The 18,066-nt window shown below is 41.8% G+C and overlaps 2 protein-coding genes across 2 annotated transcripts in view; both read right to left on the bottom strand.

The window, feature by feature from the left end:
- The window catches only part of LOC118773258 (NACHT, LRR and PYD domains-containing protein 12-like), a 104,503-nt gene that overhangs the window by 68,550 nt on the left and 17,887 nt on the right, over positions 1-18,066 (bottom strand). The window lies entirely within an intron of this gene.
- Positions 1-18,066, bottom strand: part of LOC118773618 — a 34,616-nt gene that overhangs the window by 12,290 nt on the left and 4,260 nt on the right. Inside the window, 5 exon segments of the mRNA XM_036522634.1 lie at positions 6,719-7,079; positions 7,081-7,487; positions 8,665-9,375; positions 10,547-10,640; positions 16,354-17,003. Coding sequence (XP_036378527.1) covers positions 6,719-7,079; positions 7,081-7,487; positions 8,665-9,375; positions 10,547-10,640; positions 16,354-17,003 — 2,223 coding nt within the window.

An 18,066-nucleotide genomic window follows, 5' to 3' on the forward strand; every position in this document is an offset into this window, starting at 1 on the left:
TGTCTCCTTTGTCTCCCTGAGTGCCAGTATGTGCCTTTTTCTCTGTGTAGGGTTTTATATAAAGCACTTCCCTCTGTCTTTTTCATTAATTATCTGGAATTATTCATTTTTATTTGTTGTAACGCTGTTTTTGAAAAGTATAGTGAGAATTCTGTGTCGTGCCTCATTAATTCTCACCGCAGAGAACCAGAGGCCAAGCAGGTGACCAGAGTGGACATAAGGGCATGTTTATTTTCATGAACTGGTTTGATTTTAAAAGCAAATGTACCCAGTGTTTCCTACATTGTTTCCCATAACTTGGTCCTGTGGGTGTAATTGCATCATAAGGTACATCAACTTTAATCTGAATATGAGCTTTAGCAATCTAGTGACTTTGGAGAGAAAATGACAGTAAAGGTTAAAGGACACTACAGTGGGAGGAAGCACATGTTCCATTGGCAGTAGGTGTGCTATAAGCTTGATGCGATTTTGAACATTTGAACACAGTTTCATTTTGGAATTCTTCAGAAATGCACAAAAAATTCAAAATCCAAAATTCAAAACATCTTGATTCCCTAGAAGGTCCTCAGTCAGTACACATATCAGTTGGAGGAGTAGGGACCCAGCAAAAGGTATTTGGTACATGGCCCTATACCAATCCCTCCCCCAGCTATGGGTGAAATAATGCTGCTGCCTTGCAGTTCGACCTAGTCAAAGGCTGGGGGGCTGCGCCAACAGAAAAGGGTAGCTGAAGGAGCTGCACCCTCAGTTTCACAAGAAAAACAATGTTGTGAGCTTCACAAAGCTGATATTTATGGTAGTTCTGCCATTCAGAAATTCATAACCTGGAGTGATGAGCACAAAACTTGGACTTTTGTGGAAGAAAGTAATGTGGTCTGATAGGTCATCTTTTACTCTTCTTCAGACATCTGGATGGGTTTTTATTTATAGACAACTAAAGGAAGCCTTCAACCCACTTTGCCTGTTCCCAGCTGTTAAACATGGTGATGGATCTGTTACATGCTAAGGCAGCCAGGTGCAAACATTGTTTCCCCAAGATGATCCCATATTCCAAGATGATAACACCCCAATACACACTCCTAAATGGATTCCTGATAAATGCTTTCATTTTCACCAGGATGAACTCAAAGAACTTATACGGCCTTCCCAAATACAAAATCTAAACATCATTGTACTTTTAAGGGAAGTTCAATCACAAAAGGTAATGTTCTTATAAAGGAGTATATTTCTACCTCCTTCAACTCTTAAAGAACTGGAGACTTTCCTTCCTCAGGAATGGCTGTATACAGTTTAGAATATATTTATATATAAGTGATGAGCGTCTGGTAAAAATGTAATCATATGATTAGATAAAATTGGAACAGCCTTGAATTAACAATTGATTTACAATACTGATTGCAAATATTAAAGCCCATATTCTCTATTGTCTCATACTGTCTCAAACTTACCAAGTTGCGTGATGAATCCCTGTGCTCACTTCTCTCTCAGCACAAAACACAACTTCAGTTTCACATTTTCCTTTCAAATCCACATCAATAGGAAAGTGATACACACATTTTTAGAGATTTGTATCTATAAACATAATACAACTTGATTTGTTACTGGATCCTTATTTTTAAAAACAACAAAACCATTGATAAAAACAGACAGTAGCATTGCTCAGTATTTGCCTGCCATGTTTTCCTGTGATCAGACTGGCACATACACATGAGAACCCAAACTTCCTGCTGACATGAAACTGAGCTGCCAGACCACAAACTGTTGAAAAAACCTGCAAAACATTTTCTCACCAAAGTGCTGATGCTGTCACTACTTTACTAATGTGATTCCTAAACCTGTACATCCCCAACCCTCCTCACAATCCCTCTTCTCAAACGGGTGCAAAGACAACCCTCTTCTCAAACAGGTGCAAAGACATGCCTTTTCATAGATCATGTTTCAACTTATCCGAAGAGTAAATTACCAGTTTAGAGCACAAATGAATTAAGTAGGAAAGTGCAAAACATGCAAACATTTTTGATCATTTGTAACAAAATGGACAAATAAGATACAACTGGATTTATTACTGGATCTTTATTTGTAAAATGACATAACCTCTCACAAAAAGATGCACTAGCACTGCTCAGTATTTGCCCCACTGTTTTTCGTTATCTTTCTGTGGTCAGGCTGGCACATATAGATGAGAACTCAAACACAGGGGACTTCCTGCTTAAAACAAACTTATTTAGTGAACTGCCAGGCCACAAAGTTCTGCAACAAAACTGCAAAACATCTTCCCATCAAAATGCTGATGCTGTCACTGCTTTTCTCAATCTGATTCCCAAACCTGTGCATCTCCACCCCCCTCACAACCCCTCTTCTCAATCAGGCGCAAAGACATACCTTTTCATAGATCATGTTTCTATATATCATAAGACTAAATTAGAGTGAATGAAAGTATAAATAAGATTTAAATGGCTGACAGTAATATCACCACTGGCCTCTCTGTATCACCCTTATACCAGCTTAGAGCACTAATGAATTAAAGAGAGGGTTTTTTTTTGCTGTAGATGTAGTGTGGTCCCAGTGTGGAAAAGGAGATCTGAGGTTCTCCTGCTCACTCTATGAGCACATGACATGCAATACATTTCTATTTTCATGAGTGTGTTGTATCCTGATGTATTTAAAGCAGTGAAAATTTTCACAGAGAAAATGGTGCTATCAAGCACAATGCCGTGCTCTGAATGTCTCCTTGCTGTGTTGGTTACCCACTCTGTGGTCAGGCAGACTCACAAGTGCATGCACACTTATCAACAGGGGTATGTGCAAACAAGTTTCACTCAGCCATCACATGACAAAGTCATGGGAGTTTCAGAACATATTCTGACCTAATGTGTTTTTAATGTATGAGTACAGAACATATCCTGGCCTAATGTGTATTTATTAACTGTATGATAACAGAAAGATATTCTGATATGATCTAATTACTAATGACTGTATTATTAATACTTATTTTCTTTTACCCCTGATACAGCCAACCTGTACAGTAGTGTATGTACAGTGGCTGTAGAAAGTATTAACTCCTCTTGGATTTCACCACATTTTGTTCTGTTACAGCCTGAAATCTTGATAGATTTACATTTTTGGTCCGATCTACACGTAATGGTGGAACGAACTCCCTGTCTCGCTACGGACAGCTTCTTCACCCCATTCCTTCAGACGGGGCCTGAAGACGCACCTCTTCAGACTCTACCTGGACTGACCCAACACACAATTGCTGTCCCACCCCCCCATCAGTGCTGTCGTAAATTGCTGTGCTTTCTAAATTGTGCTGTTTAAATTGTTTCTTGTTGCCGCCTTTACCCTGACGCTCATTGCGCCGTTTGAAGTTGTTGAAGTCCGCCGTTTGAAAGTGTATCGTATTACTTCCCCTATAGGCTGTAATTGTACAAATCTAATAGTACTGTGTCAGTATCTAAATTTGTGCACTTATAACAGATGAAGGACGGATGCAATAAGGTCTAGTGCAGTAGACTTAACGTGCTATTCCATTCTTGTTGATTTTAACATATTCCTGTGCTCAGAAGTTATGAATAAAATGTAAAACTTATAACACATTGTAGTGTAAACAATGTAATTGTTACCTGAATTGTGGTGGATAAGCATATGGGAACTACATTTACATTTATTCATTTGGCAGATGCTTTTATCAGAAGCAGAGTGATGCAGAGTACAACATAAGCAAAAAGCCACATAAGGAGTCAACAATATCAGAAGCACTGCATGACCAGGTTTCAATAGTGGCCAGACAAGGTACAAGCTAGCTGGTAGAGGCATGAGTACATGACAGCTTTAGTTTTGAATTTTTTTTTAAAGGAAAACAATGTTTAGGACATAAGAAATTGCTTAGGTGGTAGTGTTCCAAGGGATCAGGTGAGCGCAAAAGAGATATGTCAGGTCAAGTACAAATACCATTTTTTTAGATGATGTGTTTTCTGAGAGTGAACCTAAAACATTTTATATGTGGGTTCCTGCACAATCAGTCATGTCAGGGGCCTCGGGGCTGAAACACACAAGTTTTGAAAGTGTGCAGTGGTGGTCTAGTTCACCACCACAGGACTCTGCAAGAATGTCTGAGTCAACCAGTGCCACCTACTGGCCATTGTAGCTACTGTACAAGAATGATCAGCTTCCATATGAGACAGTGGCGTTTGCATAGTGGCACAGTATGGCATCCAGAAATCACACTATTGTTGACATATATGCAAGAAAACAGAGGTGTGGTCTGTTTCCATCAGCATCTAGAGGCACGCAAAACTTTAAAAAATGAAATGAATGCGGAATCCAAGTACGATAGCAACTTAGCTAAATCTTTCCCAAATAATATCATCTTATTTTTTCCCTTCATGCAAATCATGGGAGCTAATACACGTTCTGAAATGACTGCAGGTACCTATTGACATACATGTTTGTGTCCACTGTTGCTCCACAGTGACATGATACAGCAGGGTTGTGCAAATTCCAAATGAATGTGGAGGAGTCAGTGCTGATTGACGTAGATGTTAATTAACAGCTACACTAAGATTTTCATTTATTTTTACATAAGAGGCATTTTTTTCTTACAATTGAAAGTATTTAAAACTTGTTAAATGCTGAGTGAACGCGAATGTATGATCAGTAGGTTAAACAAATCTGACCCAAAATGCATGGTTTTTACATACACACCCAATATTTCACTTAAAGTATTAAACACATTTTCTGTTTCATTTTTTATCTATTTAAATATTATATCATTTTATCATACCACTCTCTCTCTCTCAGCTGTTACTGACCCCAGTGACTGCAGCGTCGCTGATATCAGTATGAATCTGGCTTGGAGGTGAATGAGAGCTCACTCTGCCTGCTGCTCCTGAGGGAAACTGTGTTGCCATCTCAGCTCTTTAGTTGCTCAATCTGGTGACTTTTTTCTCAGGAAGCATACATCTAGAGCTCTTAGATATCTTTAGAGGGGGAGTCATTTGAGGGGGTTTGTAAGATACTTGTGGTGGTTTCTGGCATGTCCTTTCTGGGCTCCTGTAGATTTTCCCTTCATCACAGGCTTTTCTCAGGGCTGATGCTGACCCTCTTCATACTGATGACTACAGACTGGAATGGTGCTTAATGCTGGGAGCACCTCATTTCCAAATACACAAATGAGAGCTTGAGGCTCCTGGAGTAACTTCTCATGTTGGAAATATTAACTTTATGCAGCACTAAGCCCATGTTTAAGATGTCACCATAAATGCAGCAGGAAAATATTATTTATTTCTACATTTAGCATTGCAAGAACAGTATATATTTATTTGTCCTCTCTCAATAAATGTGTTTGAACTGAAGGGTAAAAATTATTATCAGTGACAGCAATGATCAGGAAATGAGTCATTCCTATGTATTCCCATCCTGCAGTATACAGATAATCAAAGAAGGAGTGGTAAAGACAGCAGCAAAGCTTTGGAAAAAGGTATAAGTATTTAAAAATATCAAAGAAGTTCTCTTTGGACTAAAGGAGAATAAATCATAATAAATATTTGGCTACGGCTTGTCATTTGAAATGGTGAAGATAGGCAAAACAGTTTGAACCTTGTTGGTGTTAATACAGGCTTTTTAATCTTCATGCCTCGAAAAGTTGTGCTGACATTACCTTTGTCCTGTTGTCAGTATGTGAAATTACAAGCCACAGCCAAATATTTATTAGAATACAGATTAAGTTTCACAGACACTGACAATATTGCTGCATTTTGGATTAGCATGAAAATGTTTAAAAATTATTTATAAATTGTCATTTTAGCACTTCATTATGAAAATATGACAATGCATATACACAATAAAAACAACTAGTAAAACAATGTATTCAAGCAGTCTGTCATTCTATATTCAAGGTAAAGTGTGATGGGTAGGTGTTGTAGGTAGTGTTGTATTTAATTTTTTTTTGTATTCTACAGTTTATGTATTAGTTATAAAATCTACCACATGGTGGCAGTGTAGAGCTATGTTTAGTCTGTGTCACCCTCCAGAGTGTCAGCATCACTGTCCTCTTCCAGTATCATCTCGTCAAACATCCCTGTCTCACTCAGTACAGAGCTCCTTGTTCCATATCCAGATGATGCTGAGCTCTCAGGCTGATTCTTTCTCAGCCATGGTAACACCTTCCCACTGACCCGTTCATGAGCCAATTCTTCGTCTCACATAGAGCTGCCTGCTTCAGAGGGGGCTGGAGTCCCTCCACTCACTGCAACACAACAACAGCAAAAAGCCCTGTTACACAGCACTGCCTATTCTGTGAGGCACTATTATCATTGTGTGAGTTATTATGCAGGAGGCCCTCACCATCCACCGTGATTGATCATGTGCTATTTTGAATATATACGCCCCACTCCCCCAGTGAATATTAATAATAAATATAAAATAATTACTAATAATTTTAATAAAGTACAGATTTTACAATTTTCCCTTGGTGAGCAGCATGACCATCCAGGAAAGGTAAGGGTGTATGATATGTACTTATTACCATAATAACCCACTTGTTACAGCCACTGTACTACATTTAAAAAATGCACATAAATTAGGGTACATGGTAGTAAAAGTGTTAAACTGTTGTGCTGTTCACTCAAAACCAAGTGAGGCAGAAGTAATCAGGCTGTTGATGTATAGAAGAATTGCAAATGCTGTGAAATGCTGGAAAGTAATGAACCAAACTCACTAGTGGGAGGATAATACTCCATGCTGTCCCTCCTCTTCCTGACCGGCAGAGTGTGTCCCTCTGTCTCTGAGTCGACCACCAACTTCAACATCCTCTCTATCAGCTCCTCCTCTCTTCTGCTCCATTCCTCTTCAAGATTCTTTCTCAAGCTTAATTCACTTCCTTCTCTGTCCAATATGGTGAAGTGACTGCCCCTGTTTCTGGCTACCATCTCCTCTATCTTCTCCAGCAGCTCTGTGACCTGAGTGCCATCAGCCCTGTTCTCATTGTTGAGAACATGATACCTGTTCCCACATTTCTCTACAAGCCACTGGAGGGCCTTCCCTTCAGCCTCAATGCGCTGCTCAATGGTTGTGTCTCCCTGCAAAGTCTCCCCTGGTGAACAGCACTATAGTGTGTCTCCACACTCTCTCACTGAGAAGCCCCAGGTGTTCCTCCACTGATCTCCTGTGTGTCTCTGTGAATGACTTGCTCACATCAATCACCAGGAAGAGAGCGTGGGGTCCTGGGGGACACAGAGACACACTGCGCACAATCTCCTGTTTATCCAGCTCTGGAGTGTCTTTCACAGTATAATTCCTCCACCAGCCTGGTGTGTTGATCACAGTGAGCTGCCTCCCAGCTACTTCAGCCTGTCTCTTCACACACTGTGCAGTTCTTATTCCAGACTCAAACCCCTCTCTGCCCAGGATGGTGTTTCCTGCTGAACTCTTCCCACTCTTTCTCCCCCCCAGCAGCACAATCCTCAGCTCTGAGAGACGGTATTCCTCTCCTGTCAAAGAGAAATTGTTAGGGTTTCAGAGAATGCTTCTCGCAACAACCAACAGGCATCCTCGAATTTCCACCAGAGGTTCTGTCTTCCTGTTTGTGCCTTGCCTAATGTAGTTAATTGCTTCCAACTGTGTGCAGTTAGTCTCATCATGTGTTTGGTACCCTATATAAACCCTGCCTGTTGGTTTGGCTCCCTGCTCAGTCCTGAGCTGCTCTGCTTCCAGTATGTTCTTGTGGAAAAAGCCTCTCATTTTTGAGTCTCCAATGGAGTTACTTTGTTTCTTTACAACCCATCTGTGCAACTGTGTGGTCTCTGCTATTGGATTCCTCTTGCTCACTTGTTACAGCAATAATATAATTGATTCATTTCAGAAATGTTAATATACATTCAGCTTTGAGACGAGTTCTTTATAAGTGTAGGGTGATGTGGAAGAGTAGTGCAGTTGTGAAGGGAACTCATGACCTTCACATTAATCTAGTAATTGTCGCCCTGATTGTGAATGCATTTTGTGTGTTTTCTGTCAGCAGAGATGGTATTTTCTCAGTTTTAAAGGCTAATAGCTGAAAAATTGACAGCTTCATTTGATCTGTCATGATTTATGTTTTGTAATAAAAACCTCAGTTGAATTGGCCCAACATCTGGTACATCATTTCAAACACATGATGAGTTTTAATTCCAAAATGCGTAGCACTTTGGCCTGGGTAAGAGGGTGATGAGTAGCAGTCAGCAATGTTGCGCTGTTTGTGAATATTTGGGTTGTGTTGGTATTTTGGTATGGCGCAACGCAACGTTCTTCATCTGAAATTATGTCTTGTCCTTCTATACCTTGTCCCTCTGTAGCACTGGGTCATTCCAGCACACTGTGAGGGAGGCCTGTTTCCCAGTCAGCTGTCAGTTCTGCTCTCTGTGAGGTCACAATAACGTCACCCACAGCACCATGTAGGCAACACTGTCATCTATGCCACCATTCATTCCAATCAATCAGCACCCAGGTAAAGTGCAAAACCCGTGATCAGGAGAAAGTAAAAAAGGGGGGGATTGCTTGATACTCTACTCACGCTGCTACAGACAACTTAAAGTAGTCTATATTACACTGAAAACAGCTGCACCATACAGTGCTTAAAGTGTTTGACAAAACACTCCAAATTTAATGTGAAAGAGAAAATGAACCCACCTTTGAAAAGTGCTCTGAGAGTCTTCCTCTGTTCCTGCACCTTCATCAGCCTCTGTTTTGCTCTTTCTTCCACTGCCCTCCTCTTCTCTTCCACCTCCTGTAAGAGCATTCTGCCCATTTCATAGTGACAGCCACCATGTCCTGCCACCATCTCCTCTACCTTCTCCAGCAGCTCTGTGACCTGAGTGGCATCAGCCCTGTTCTCATTGTTGAGAACATGATACCTGTTCCCACATTTCTCTACAAGCCACTGGAGGGCCTTCCCTTCAGCCTCAATGTACTTCTCAATGGTTGTGTCTCCCAGCCAGTCTCCCCTGGTGAACAGCACTATAGTTTGTCTCCACACTCTCTCACTGAGAAGCCCCAGATGTTCCTCCACTGATATCCTGTGTGTCTCTGTGAATGATGAGCTCACATCTATGACCAGGAAGAGAGCGTAGGGTCCTGGGGGACACAGAGACACACTGCACACAATCTCCTGTTTATCCAGATTTGGAGTTTTCTTCACAGAATAACTCCTCCACCAGCCTGGTGTGTCGATCACAGTGAGCTGCCTCCCAGCTACTTCACCCTGTCTCTTCACACACTGTGCAGTTCTTATTTCAGATTCAAACTCCTCTCTGCCCAGGATGGTGTTTCCTGCTGAACTCTTCCCACTCTTTCTCCCCCCCAGCAGCACAATCCTCAGCTCTGAGAGGTGGTGTTCCTCTCCTGTCAAAGAGAAATTGTTAGGGTTTCAGAGAATGCTTCTCGCAACAACCAACAGGCATCCTCGAATTTCCACCAGAGGTTCTGTCTTCCTGTTTGTGCCTTGCCTAATGCAGTTAATTGCTTTCAGCTGTGTGCAGTTAGTCTCATCATGTGTTTGGTACCCTATATAAACCCTGCCTGTTGGTTTGGCTCCCTGCTCAGTCCTGAGCTGCTCTGCTTCCAGTATGTTCTTGTGGAAAAAGCCTCTCATTTTTGAGTCTCCACTGGAGTTACTTTGTTTCTTTACAGCCCATCTGTGCAACTGTGTGGTCTCTGCTATTGGATTCCTCTTGCTCACTTGTTACAGCAATAATATAATTGATTCATATCAGAAATGTTAATATACATTCAGCTTTGAGACGAGTTCTTTATAAGTGTAGGGTGATGTGGAAGAGTAGTGCAGTTGTGAAGGGAACTCATGACCTTCACATTAATCTAGTAATTGTTGCCCTGATTGTGAATGCATTTTGTGTGTTTTCTGTCAGCAGAGATGGTATTTTCTCAGTTTTAAAGGCTAATAGCTGAAAAATTGACAGCTTCATTTGATCTGTCATGATTTATGTTTTGTAATAAAAACCTCAGTTGAATTGGTGCAACCTCTGGTACATCATTTCAAACACATGATGAGTTTTAATTCCAAAATGCATAGCACTTTGGCCTGGGAAAGAGGGTGATGAGTAGCAGTCAGCAATGTTGCGCTGTTTGTGAATATTTGAGTTGTGTTGGTATTTTGTCATGGCGCAACGCAACGTTCTTCATCTGAAATTATGTCTTGTCCTTCTATACCTTGTCCCTCTATAGCACTGGGTCATTCCAGCACACTGTGAGGGAGGCCTGTTTCCCAGTCAGCTGTCAGTTCTGCTCTCTGTGAGGTCACAATAACGTCACCCACAGCACCATGTAGGCAACACTGTCATCTATGCCACCATTCATTCCAATCAATCAGCACCCAGGTAAAGTGCAAAACCCATCATCAGGAGAAAGTAAAAAAGGGGGGGATTGCTTGATACTCCACTCACGGTACTACAGACAACTTAAAGTAGTCTATATTACACTGAAAACAGCTGCACCATACAGCAAAAGTGTTTGACAAAACACTCCAAATTTAATGTAAAAGAGAAAATGAACCTACCTTTGAAAAGTGCTGTGAGAGCCTTCCTCTGTGCCTGCACCTTCATCAGCCTCTGTTTTGCTCTTTCTTCCACTGCCCTCCTCTTCTCTTCCACCTCCTGTAAGAGCATTCTGTCCATTTCATAGTGACAGCCACCATGTCCTGCCACCATCTCCTCTATCTTTTCCAGCAGCTCTGTGACCTGAGTGCCATCAGCCCTGTTCTCATTGTTGAGAACGTGATACCTGTTCCCACATTTCTCTACAAGCCATTGGAGGGCCTTCCCTTCAGTCTCAATGTGCTGCTCAATGGTTGTGTCTCCCAGCCAGTCTCCCCAGGTGAACAGCACTATAGTTTGTCTCCAGACTCTCTCACTGAGAAGCTCCAGATGTTCCTCCACTGCTCTCCTGTGTGTCTCTGTGAATGATTTGCTCACATTAATCACCAGGAAGAGAGTGTGGGGTCCTGGGGGACACAGAGACACACTGCGCACAATCTCCTGTTTATTTAGCTCTGGAGTTTTCTTGACAGAATAATTCCTCCACCAGCCTGGTGTGTCGATCACAGTGAGCTGCCTCCCAGCTACTTCACCCTGTCTCTTCACACACTGTGCAGTTCTTATTTCAGATTCAAACTCCTCTCTGCCCAGGATGGTGTTTCCTGCTGAACTCTTCCCAGCATGTTTCCCCCCGAGCAGCACAATCCTCAGCTCTGAGAGACGGTGTTCCTCTCCTGTCAGAGAGAAAGAACATAATATATTCCTCATCAAAAGTCTTAACACACATTCAGGTCTGAGATGAGCTGCTCCCTGTAAGTGTGGAGAAGTGTGGCACAGTAGTGAATTCATGATTAACACTGTGGACTTCAGCCAGGAGGGCTGTGCATTTATGTCTGCAAGAAAAATGAACATTACTGTAACAAGGGGCTGATTTTTCCATTGAGATTTATAAATTCTAAATGACCCCCTAAGGAGTGATTCTGTAATCGTACTGTTGCTGTGTGTGAGTGACTCTGTTTGTATGTGTGTGTTTCCAGTAAAATCTGCTGTCCTGCTTTGCAGCCACTGCCTTCAGGGTTGATTCTAGGCTCACTGCTGCCCTCTGCAGGACAGAGTTGTTACAGTTTTTAAGGCTAGACTGAAAACTTACCTCTACACTAATTCTTACAGTAATGTGGGTACTAAGGAGGAGGGTGGCCTGTGCCTATAAAAAAACCTAAGGTACTATGAAGCTGTTTTGTTTCTTGTTGGACTGCACCTGTTTGTTGCCTGCTGTAAATGGGGTTGAATAGTCTCGGATCACCTTCTTGGCCGTGGGTCTCAACCTTTCTGCTCACCACCCCTTTGTATGCTGCCATAGTTTATGTCTGCTGAGGCTCCCCAATGTCACACTGCCTTATAACATACTGCACTCAAAATCCATGTTCATCCCATTCTAAACACTACATTCTCTTTCTCTATCCCCCTCTCTCTTCACCTCTTTTTCTCTTCCTTGCTCCGTCTCTCCACCCATCAGAGCAACAAGCACAGCTACTCAACCACTGCTGCAGCATCCACTGTCAGCTGGAGGGACCCCATCCATAACCCGGCAGAGGCCAACATTTGATCCCCTGTCCACCTCATTGGTGGTGGAATGGAACTGTTGTGATGAACTGATGCCTTATGTCTCACGTCTTATGCCAGAATGATCTTTTCCATGATTATTTTGTAAGAGTCTCTTGACCACCTTTAGGAGGGGGAATACATTTCCAGTTTTTTCCTAATTGACCTGAGTTTGATGAATACTTAGAATCATTTTCCTGCAGGAATGCCCATTCTCAGGGAAGATTGAAGTTTTTGGCAGAAGGAAACAGGTGTTTGATAAAATCTGTCCTGATAGAGGGCTAAAATGTCCAGCAGCTATCTTTAAAAGCCTCCAAGACCAACGAATGCAATACAAACTGCCCTCCTCATGACCATCCATGTCTATAGGGAAGTCAGTCTCAGTGTTCATAACCCTGGGGGGGGGGGTTACAATTACAATTGGAAACATTCCTCATCTACATCTACCTGGTGACATCATCACAATCCTAGGCAGAGTTCTCAACAACAGCATGATTACAAAAAAAAATAAATAAATAAACTTTGTGTCCTTAAACAACTCCATGACTAAACAGCTCACCAGCTGGCAAACACTTCATTAACTGTCATAACTGTCAGCTCAAATACATCCAGACATTATGGATTACCATATCTACACAGCACCTGCTCTAAAATGATAAATACTTTAAACCAACATGATTCATGAAACTAAGAGCCTACTCACAGATGTGAAGGAAAAGGTTCTGAAAGTACTTAAATGTACTCATCTTGCATACTGTTCTGTATAAGAGCATCTACTGCTACATGCAAATGTCTTGTTTAGTGTCTGGTTTATTTTACTCATCTCTTATATCAGCAGAGTGCTCTGTCAGCTTGTTTGTTTAATTTCACTGTTTTTAATTTCACTCTATTTTAGTGTTTGTTGCATGTCTGTGTCACAGTCTAAATATCCAGGTATGTCATCAAGGTGAGGGGGAGCAAATTGAAATGCTTCTTCTCTTTAGATTTAACAGAGTCACAAGAATAGAGAAAAAAATCACAAAATGGAATCTTAGGGAGGTATTTGCACCTCCATATAGAAAGCAACAAAATTGAGGACAAAATAAGGACAGGAATATGTTTTTATAAACTTACATTTCACTGCAAATCATTCAAATTTAGTTTAGACAGGAAATAAACTCACCTTTAAAAAGTGATCTGAGAGCCTTCCTCTGTTTCTGCACCTTTATCAGCCTCTGTTTCGCTCTTTCTTCCACTGCCCTCCTCTTCTCTTCCACCTCCTGTAAGAGCATTCTGTCCATTTCATAGTGACAGCCACCATGTCCTGCCACCATCTCCTCTATCTTCTCCAGCAGCTCTGTGACCTGAGTGCCATCACCCCTGTTCTCAGTATTGAGAACATGATACCTGTTCCCACATTTCTCTACAAGCCACTGGAGGGCCTTCCCTTCAGCTTCAATGTGCTGCTCAATGGTTGTGTCTCCCAGCCAGTCTCCCCTGGTGAACAGCACTATAGTGTGTTTCCAGACTCTCTCACTGAGAAGCTCCATGTATTCCTCCACTGACGTCTTTTCCATCTTTACGAATGAGAAGCACATATTGATGAGCAGGAAGACTGCGTGGGGTCCTGGGGGACACAGAGACACACTACGTACAAACTCCTGTTTATGCAGCTCTGGATTACTCATCAGAGACAGGTGCCACCAGCCTGGTGTATCGATCACAGTGACCTGCCTCCCAGCTACTTCACCCTGTCTCTTCACACACTGTATAAGTGTCATTCCAGTCCCAAACTCCTCTCTGCCCAGGATGGTGTTTCCTGCTGAACTTTTCCCACTGCGTTTCTCCCCCAGCAGAACAATCCTCAGCTCTGAGAGACGGTGTTTGTCCCCTGGTAGAAAGAAACAATATAATTTATTTAATTGTCATCACGAGTGGATTCATACATTTATATGTGTGTGTGTGTACACACACACACACACACACACAAATACACATACATTGACCATCACCAGCGTCTTTTTGTTGCTATGTAGCAAAGGAGTCAGTTCGTCATCCAGTCCAACACAGAACATGTAACAAAGTGGCAAAGCTAACTAGCAGTCAACAGTCTTTCTGTTGGGACTGGACTCTATACTGATGTACTAGAGACGGATGTTTTTGTGTTCCTATCAGATCTAGCAGTCACTGCAAATAAGGTTTTGTTTGTAGGGTTATGATGTACATTTAGACATTGTCTCTGGCCGCAAAATTGTTTTCAATTATTTGAGTGTGATTGAGTGTAAAAAAAAATACAGATAATGTCATATAATTGTTGAATATATCATTTTATTTGATTTATTTATTTAGTAGAATTTTTACATAAGAACATAAGAACATATTATGATGAGAACAAGCCATTCATCCCGACTAAGCTCGCCATTACAATTAAAGAGAATCCAACAAAGCAATGGTTTCTGCCTCAACTACATGACTTGGCAACCTATTCCATGTATTGATAACTCTTTGTGTAAAGTAATACTTCCTTATATCATACTAAAACTCACATTAAAAAATGTATTGTAGTTAACCTTATTGAGTCCATTTATAACTTTAAAAACCTCTAATAGATCACCCCTAAGTCTCCTCTTGCTAAGTCTAAATAGGTTAAGTAACTTGAGTCTTTCCACATAGCTTTTATATTTCATGCAAGGAACTAATTTAGTTGCCTTTGAACTTTTTCAAGAGCTTCAATATCTTTCTTATATTGCGGTGCCCAGAACTGCACACAATATTCCAAGTGAGGTCTGACTAAAGAATTGTATAATTTCAATATAACCTCCTTAGATTTATAATCAATACTTTTGGCTATATATCCCAGCATCCTGTTGGCCTTTTGACTGCTACAGCACACTGCCTAGATCCTGTTAAGTTTTGGTCAACTATTACTCTTAAGTCTTTTTCAAATTGAGCACATTCTAGTTTTTTAATTGTACACAGAGTGGCGAACGTAGCTAGTAGCAGTCTTCCTGTTAGGACTGGTCTCCATGTTGATGTACTAGACATATTTTGTCAGTACTCCGCCTCCCTAGCTGTGGTGTTTTTGTTTTTTCCCTGTCCATGTGCTTTTGTTTGTTGTTTTTCCTTGTGTTCCAGCCCTGCCCTGTTCTCCGCCCTGTCTCCGCCCTCCTGATCAGTTCCACCTGCCTGCCCGCACACCTGTTTCCAGTCCCCTCATCAGCCCAGCCCTGTTTCTACCCTGCTTGTTTCTGTCTTGTTTGGTAGTTTGTCACAGTGTGTTTTTTCGCCTCTTTCGTCCCCGCCGTTTTCTTCTCTGTCTGTGCGATTCCCGGTTTCCGACCTTGCCCGAGCCCCGACCAAGTTCCTGCCTGCCGCCTTGCCCGATTGCCTGATAGCCTGCCTTCCTGGTCTCGACCCTGCTTGTCTTTGTACTACGACTTTGTTTACAATAAACAATAAACCTGCCTGGAACCCGAAGCTCCCGTGGTCCGCGACTGAGTCCTTGTCTGAGCCGTTACAGATTTTTTGTGTTCCTATCAGATCTAGCAGTCACTGCAAATAAGGTTTTGATTGTAAGGTTATAATGTACATGTAGACACTGTCTCTGGCCTGTAAAATTATCAATTATTTCAGTGCAATTGAGTGTAACAAAATAACAATCCTAAACTGCATTTTAATGCTAAATTAACAAATGCACAGCTGTGTGCGGTATTTTAACTGTCCCTTGGGCACCAACAGAAATGATTTTTGCAATTTTTTCAACAGAAAATAGAACAAACAAAATGAAATGAATAAACCCACTCCCTTTACTCTGTGCCTGTAAGCAGGCCTGTTATCTCTCTTAAAGCTGCTCATTGTCTGGACTCTTTCTCTCCTATTGAACCAAACAAACTCAGCAGAGTGCTTGTCATATAAATTATCAGCTTGTTCATTCAATCCGATATCAACCAATCTTTCTTACCAAAAGTGCAGGAGAAAATCACAACCTTATAGCTTTTGGCACTCCTAAACTCAAAACAACATTTTTGAGACCTTTCAATCAGGTTTGTAGATGTCACAGTGGTACAGAGACAGTTTCTAACAATCGATAATGTAATAAAACTGGATGATATAATAACTTATTGCATAATTGCACAGTTATGAATGCAGATCATAACTGATCAAGTATCAAAGACAAAATCAACCCACCCTTATAAAGCTCTCTGAGAGCCTTCCTCTGTTTCTGCACCTTCATCAGCCTCTGTTTCGCTCTTTCTTCCACTGCCCTCCTCTTCTCTTCCACCTCCTGTAAAAGCCTTCTGTCCATTTCATAGTGACAGCCACCATGTCCTGCCACCATCTCCTCTATCTTCTCCAGCAGCTCTGTGACCTGAGTGCCATCAGCCCTGTTCTTATTGTTGAGAACATGATACCTGTTCCCACATTTCTCTATAATCCACCGGAGGGCCTTCCCTTCAGCCTCAATGCGCTGCTCAATGGTTGTGTCTCCCAGCCAGTCCCCCCTGGTGAACAGCACTATAGTGTGTCTCCAGACTATCTCACTCAGAAGCTCCATGTGTTCCTCCACTGATCTTCTGTCTGTCTCTGTGAATGACTCACTCACATCAATGACCAAGAATAGAGCGTAGGGTCCTGGGGGACACAGAGACACACTGCGCACAATCTCCTGTTTATTCAACTCTGGAGTGCTCTCCACAGTATAATTTGTCCACCAGCCTGGTGTGTCGATCACAGTGACCTGTCTCCCAGCTACTTCACCCTGTCTCTTCACACACTGTGAAGTTTTTCTTCCACACTCAAATTCCTCCCTGCCCAGGATAGTGTTTCCTGCTGAACTCTTCCCAGCACATCTCACCCCCAGCAGCACAATCCTCAGCTCTGAGAGATGGTGTTCCTTCACTGTTAGAGAGAAAGAACGCAATTCACTCCTCAGCAGTGGTGTTAATATACATTATATACAATACAATATACTGCTCTGACAGCAGTCCAAGGATCAATACCCCAGTGTTAGTATTGGAGTTAGTATTGGAGAGTATTAGCAATATATTATTAATATGGAAATAAGTAAGAAGGATTAAAGACATTTTTTGTTGTCACAAAGAATCAAGACTCACTCTGAAGGGAGGTTACACCACCAGCTGCCATCTCTGTCCCTCTCTGTCTCTCTCTGTTCTCCTCTTGGCTCACAGAGTCTTCTCTGTTCTCTGTAGTAATAATAATAATTAGCATGGTTGCCTCAGAAAAAATAATCATTCAATTCTGAAAAGCATTTAATTTTTCATTTTTCTGAATTCCCCCCTCTATCCCCATGAGCTTGTAATCTCCATCTGTACATTAAGCTCTCCTCACCGCTGGCATCCCCACACACCACAGGAGCAAACACTGAACTGAGGATCAGTGCATCTCCCTGAAGTCATCTGAGTGACTCACAGAGTCAGGGTGCTGAGAGTGGAGTGATGAGGGAACCCTGGCCAGCATAACCCTCCCTACCCCAGCGCAATGAGGCCAGTTACACTGTGACACTGCAGAATTCCTGTTTGCCGACCGGTACGACTCAGACTCAAACCCAGGTCTGAGCTGTAGGACTGAGCCTCTCAGAAGCTCCAGATTATCTTCATTTGATCTCTTCTATGTGGAATTTGTGCAGAAAATCGTTGCAATAATAAAAAAAGTTGCAATAATCAAACATTAATTTTTCAAAGAATAACAACATGAAATAAGGCTCATATTAATAAACCACATCTCGCCATGTGTTCTACTAAAATAAAACAATACCGGCCTCCACACTATTACAGGCACCAGCCGGGTCTGTATTCAGCTATTGTCAGTAACAGCCCACCTCTACTATTCAAACTGTGGAAGCAGAGTGCCTGTCTCTGCAATGCTGGTTTAATAAGAAAACCTGTGAGTGTGGCTGTGTTAAATTAGCTTTCAGATGGTTTCTGCCTCCTTGTAGATTTTG

Source organism: Megalops cyprinoides, chromosome 2 (assembly GCF_013368585.1).
Source record: "Megalops cyprinoides isolate fMegCyp1 chromosome 2, fMegCyp1.pri, whole genome shotgun sequence".
Lineage (NCBI taxonomy): Eukaryota > Metazoa > Chordata > Actinopteri > Elopiformes > Megalopidae > Megalops > Megalops cyprinoides.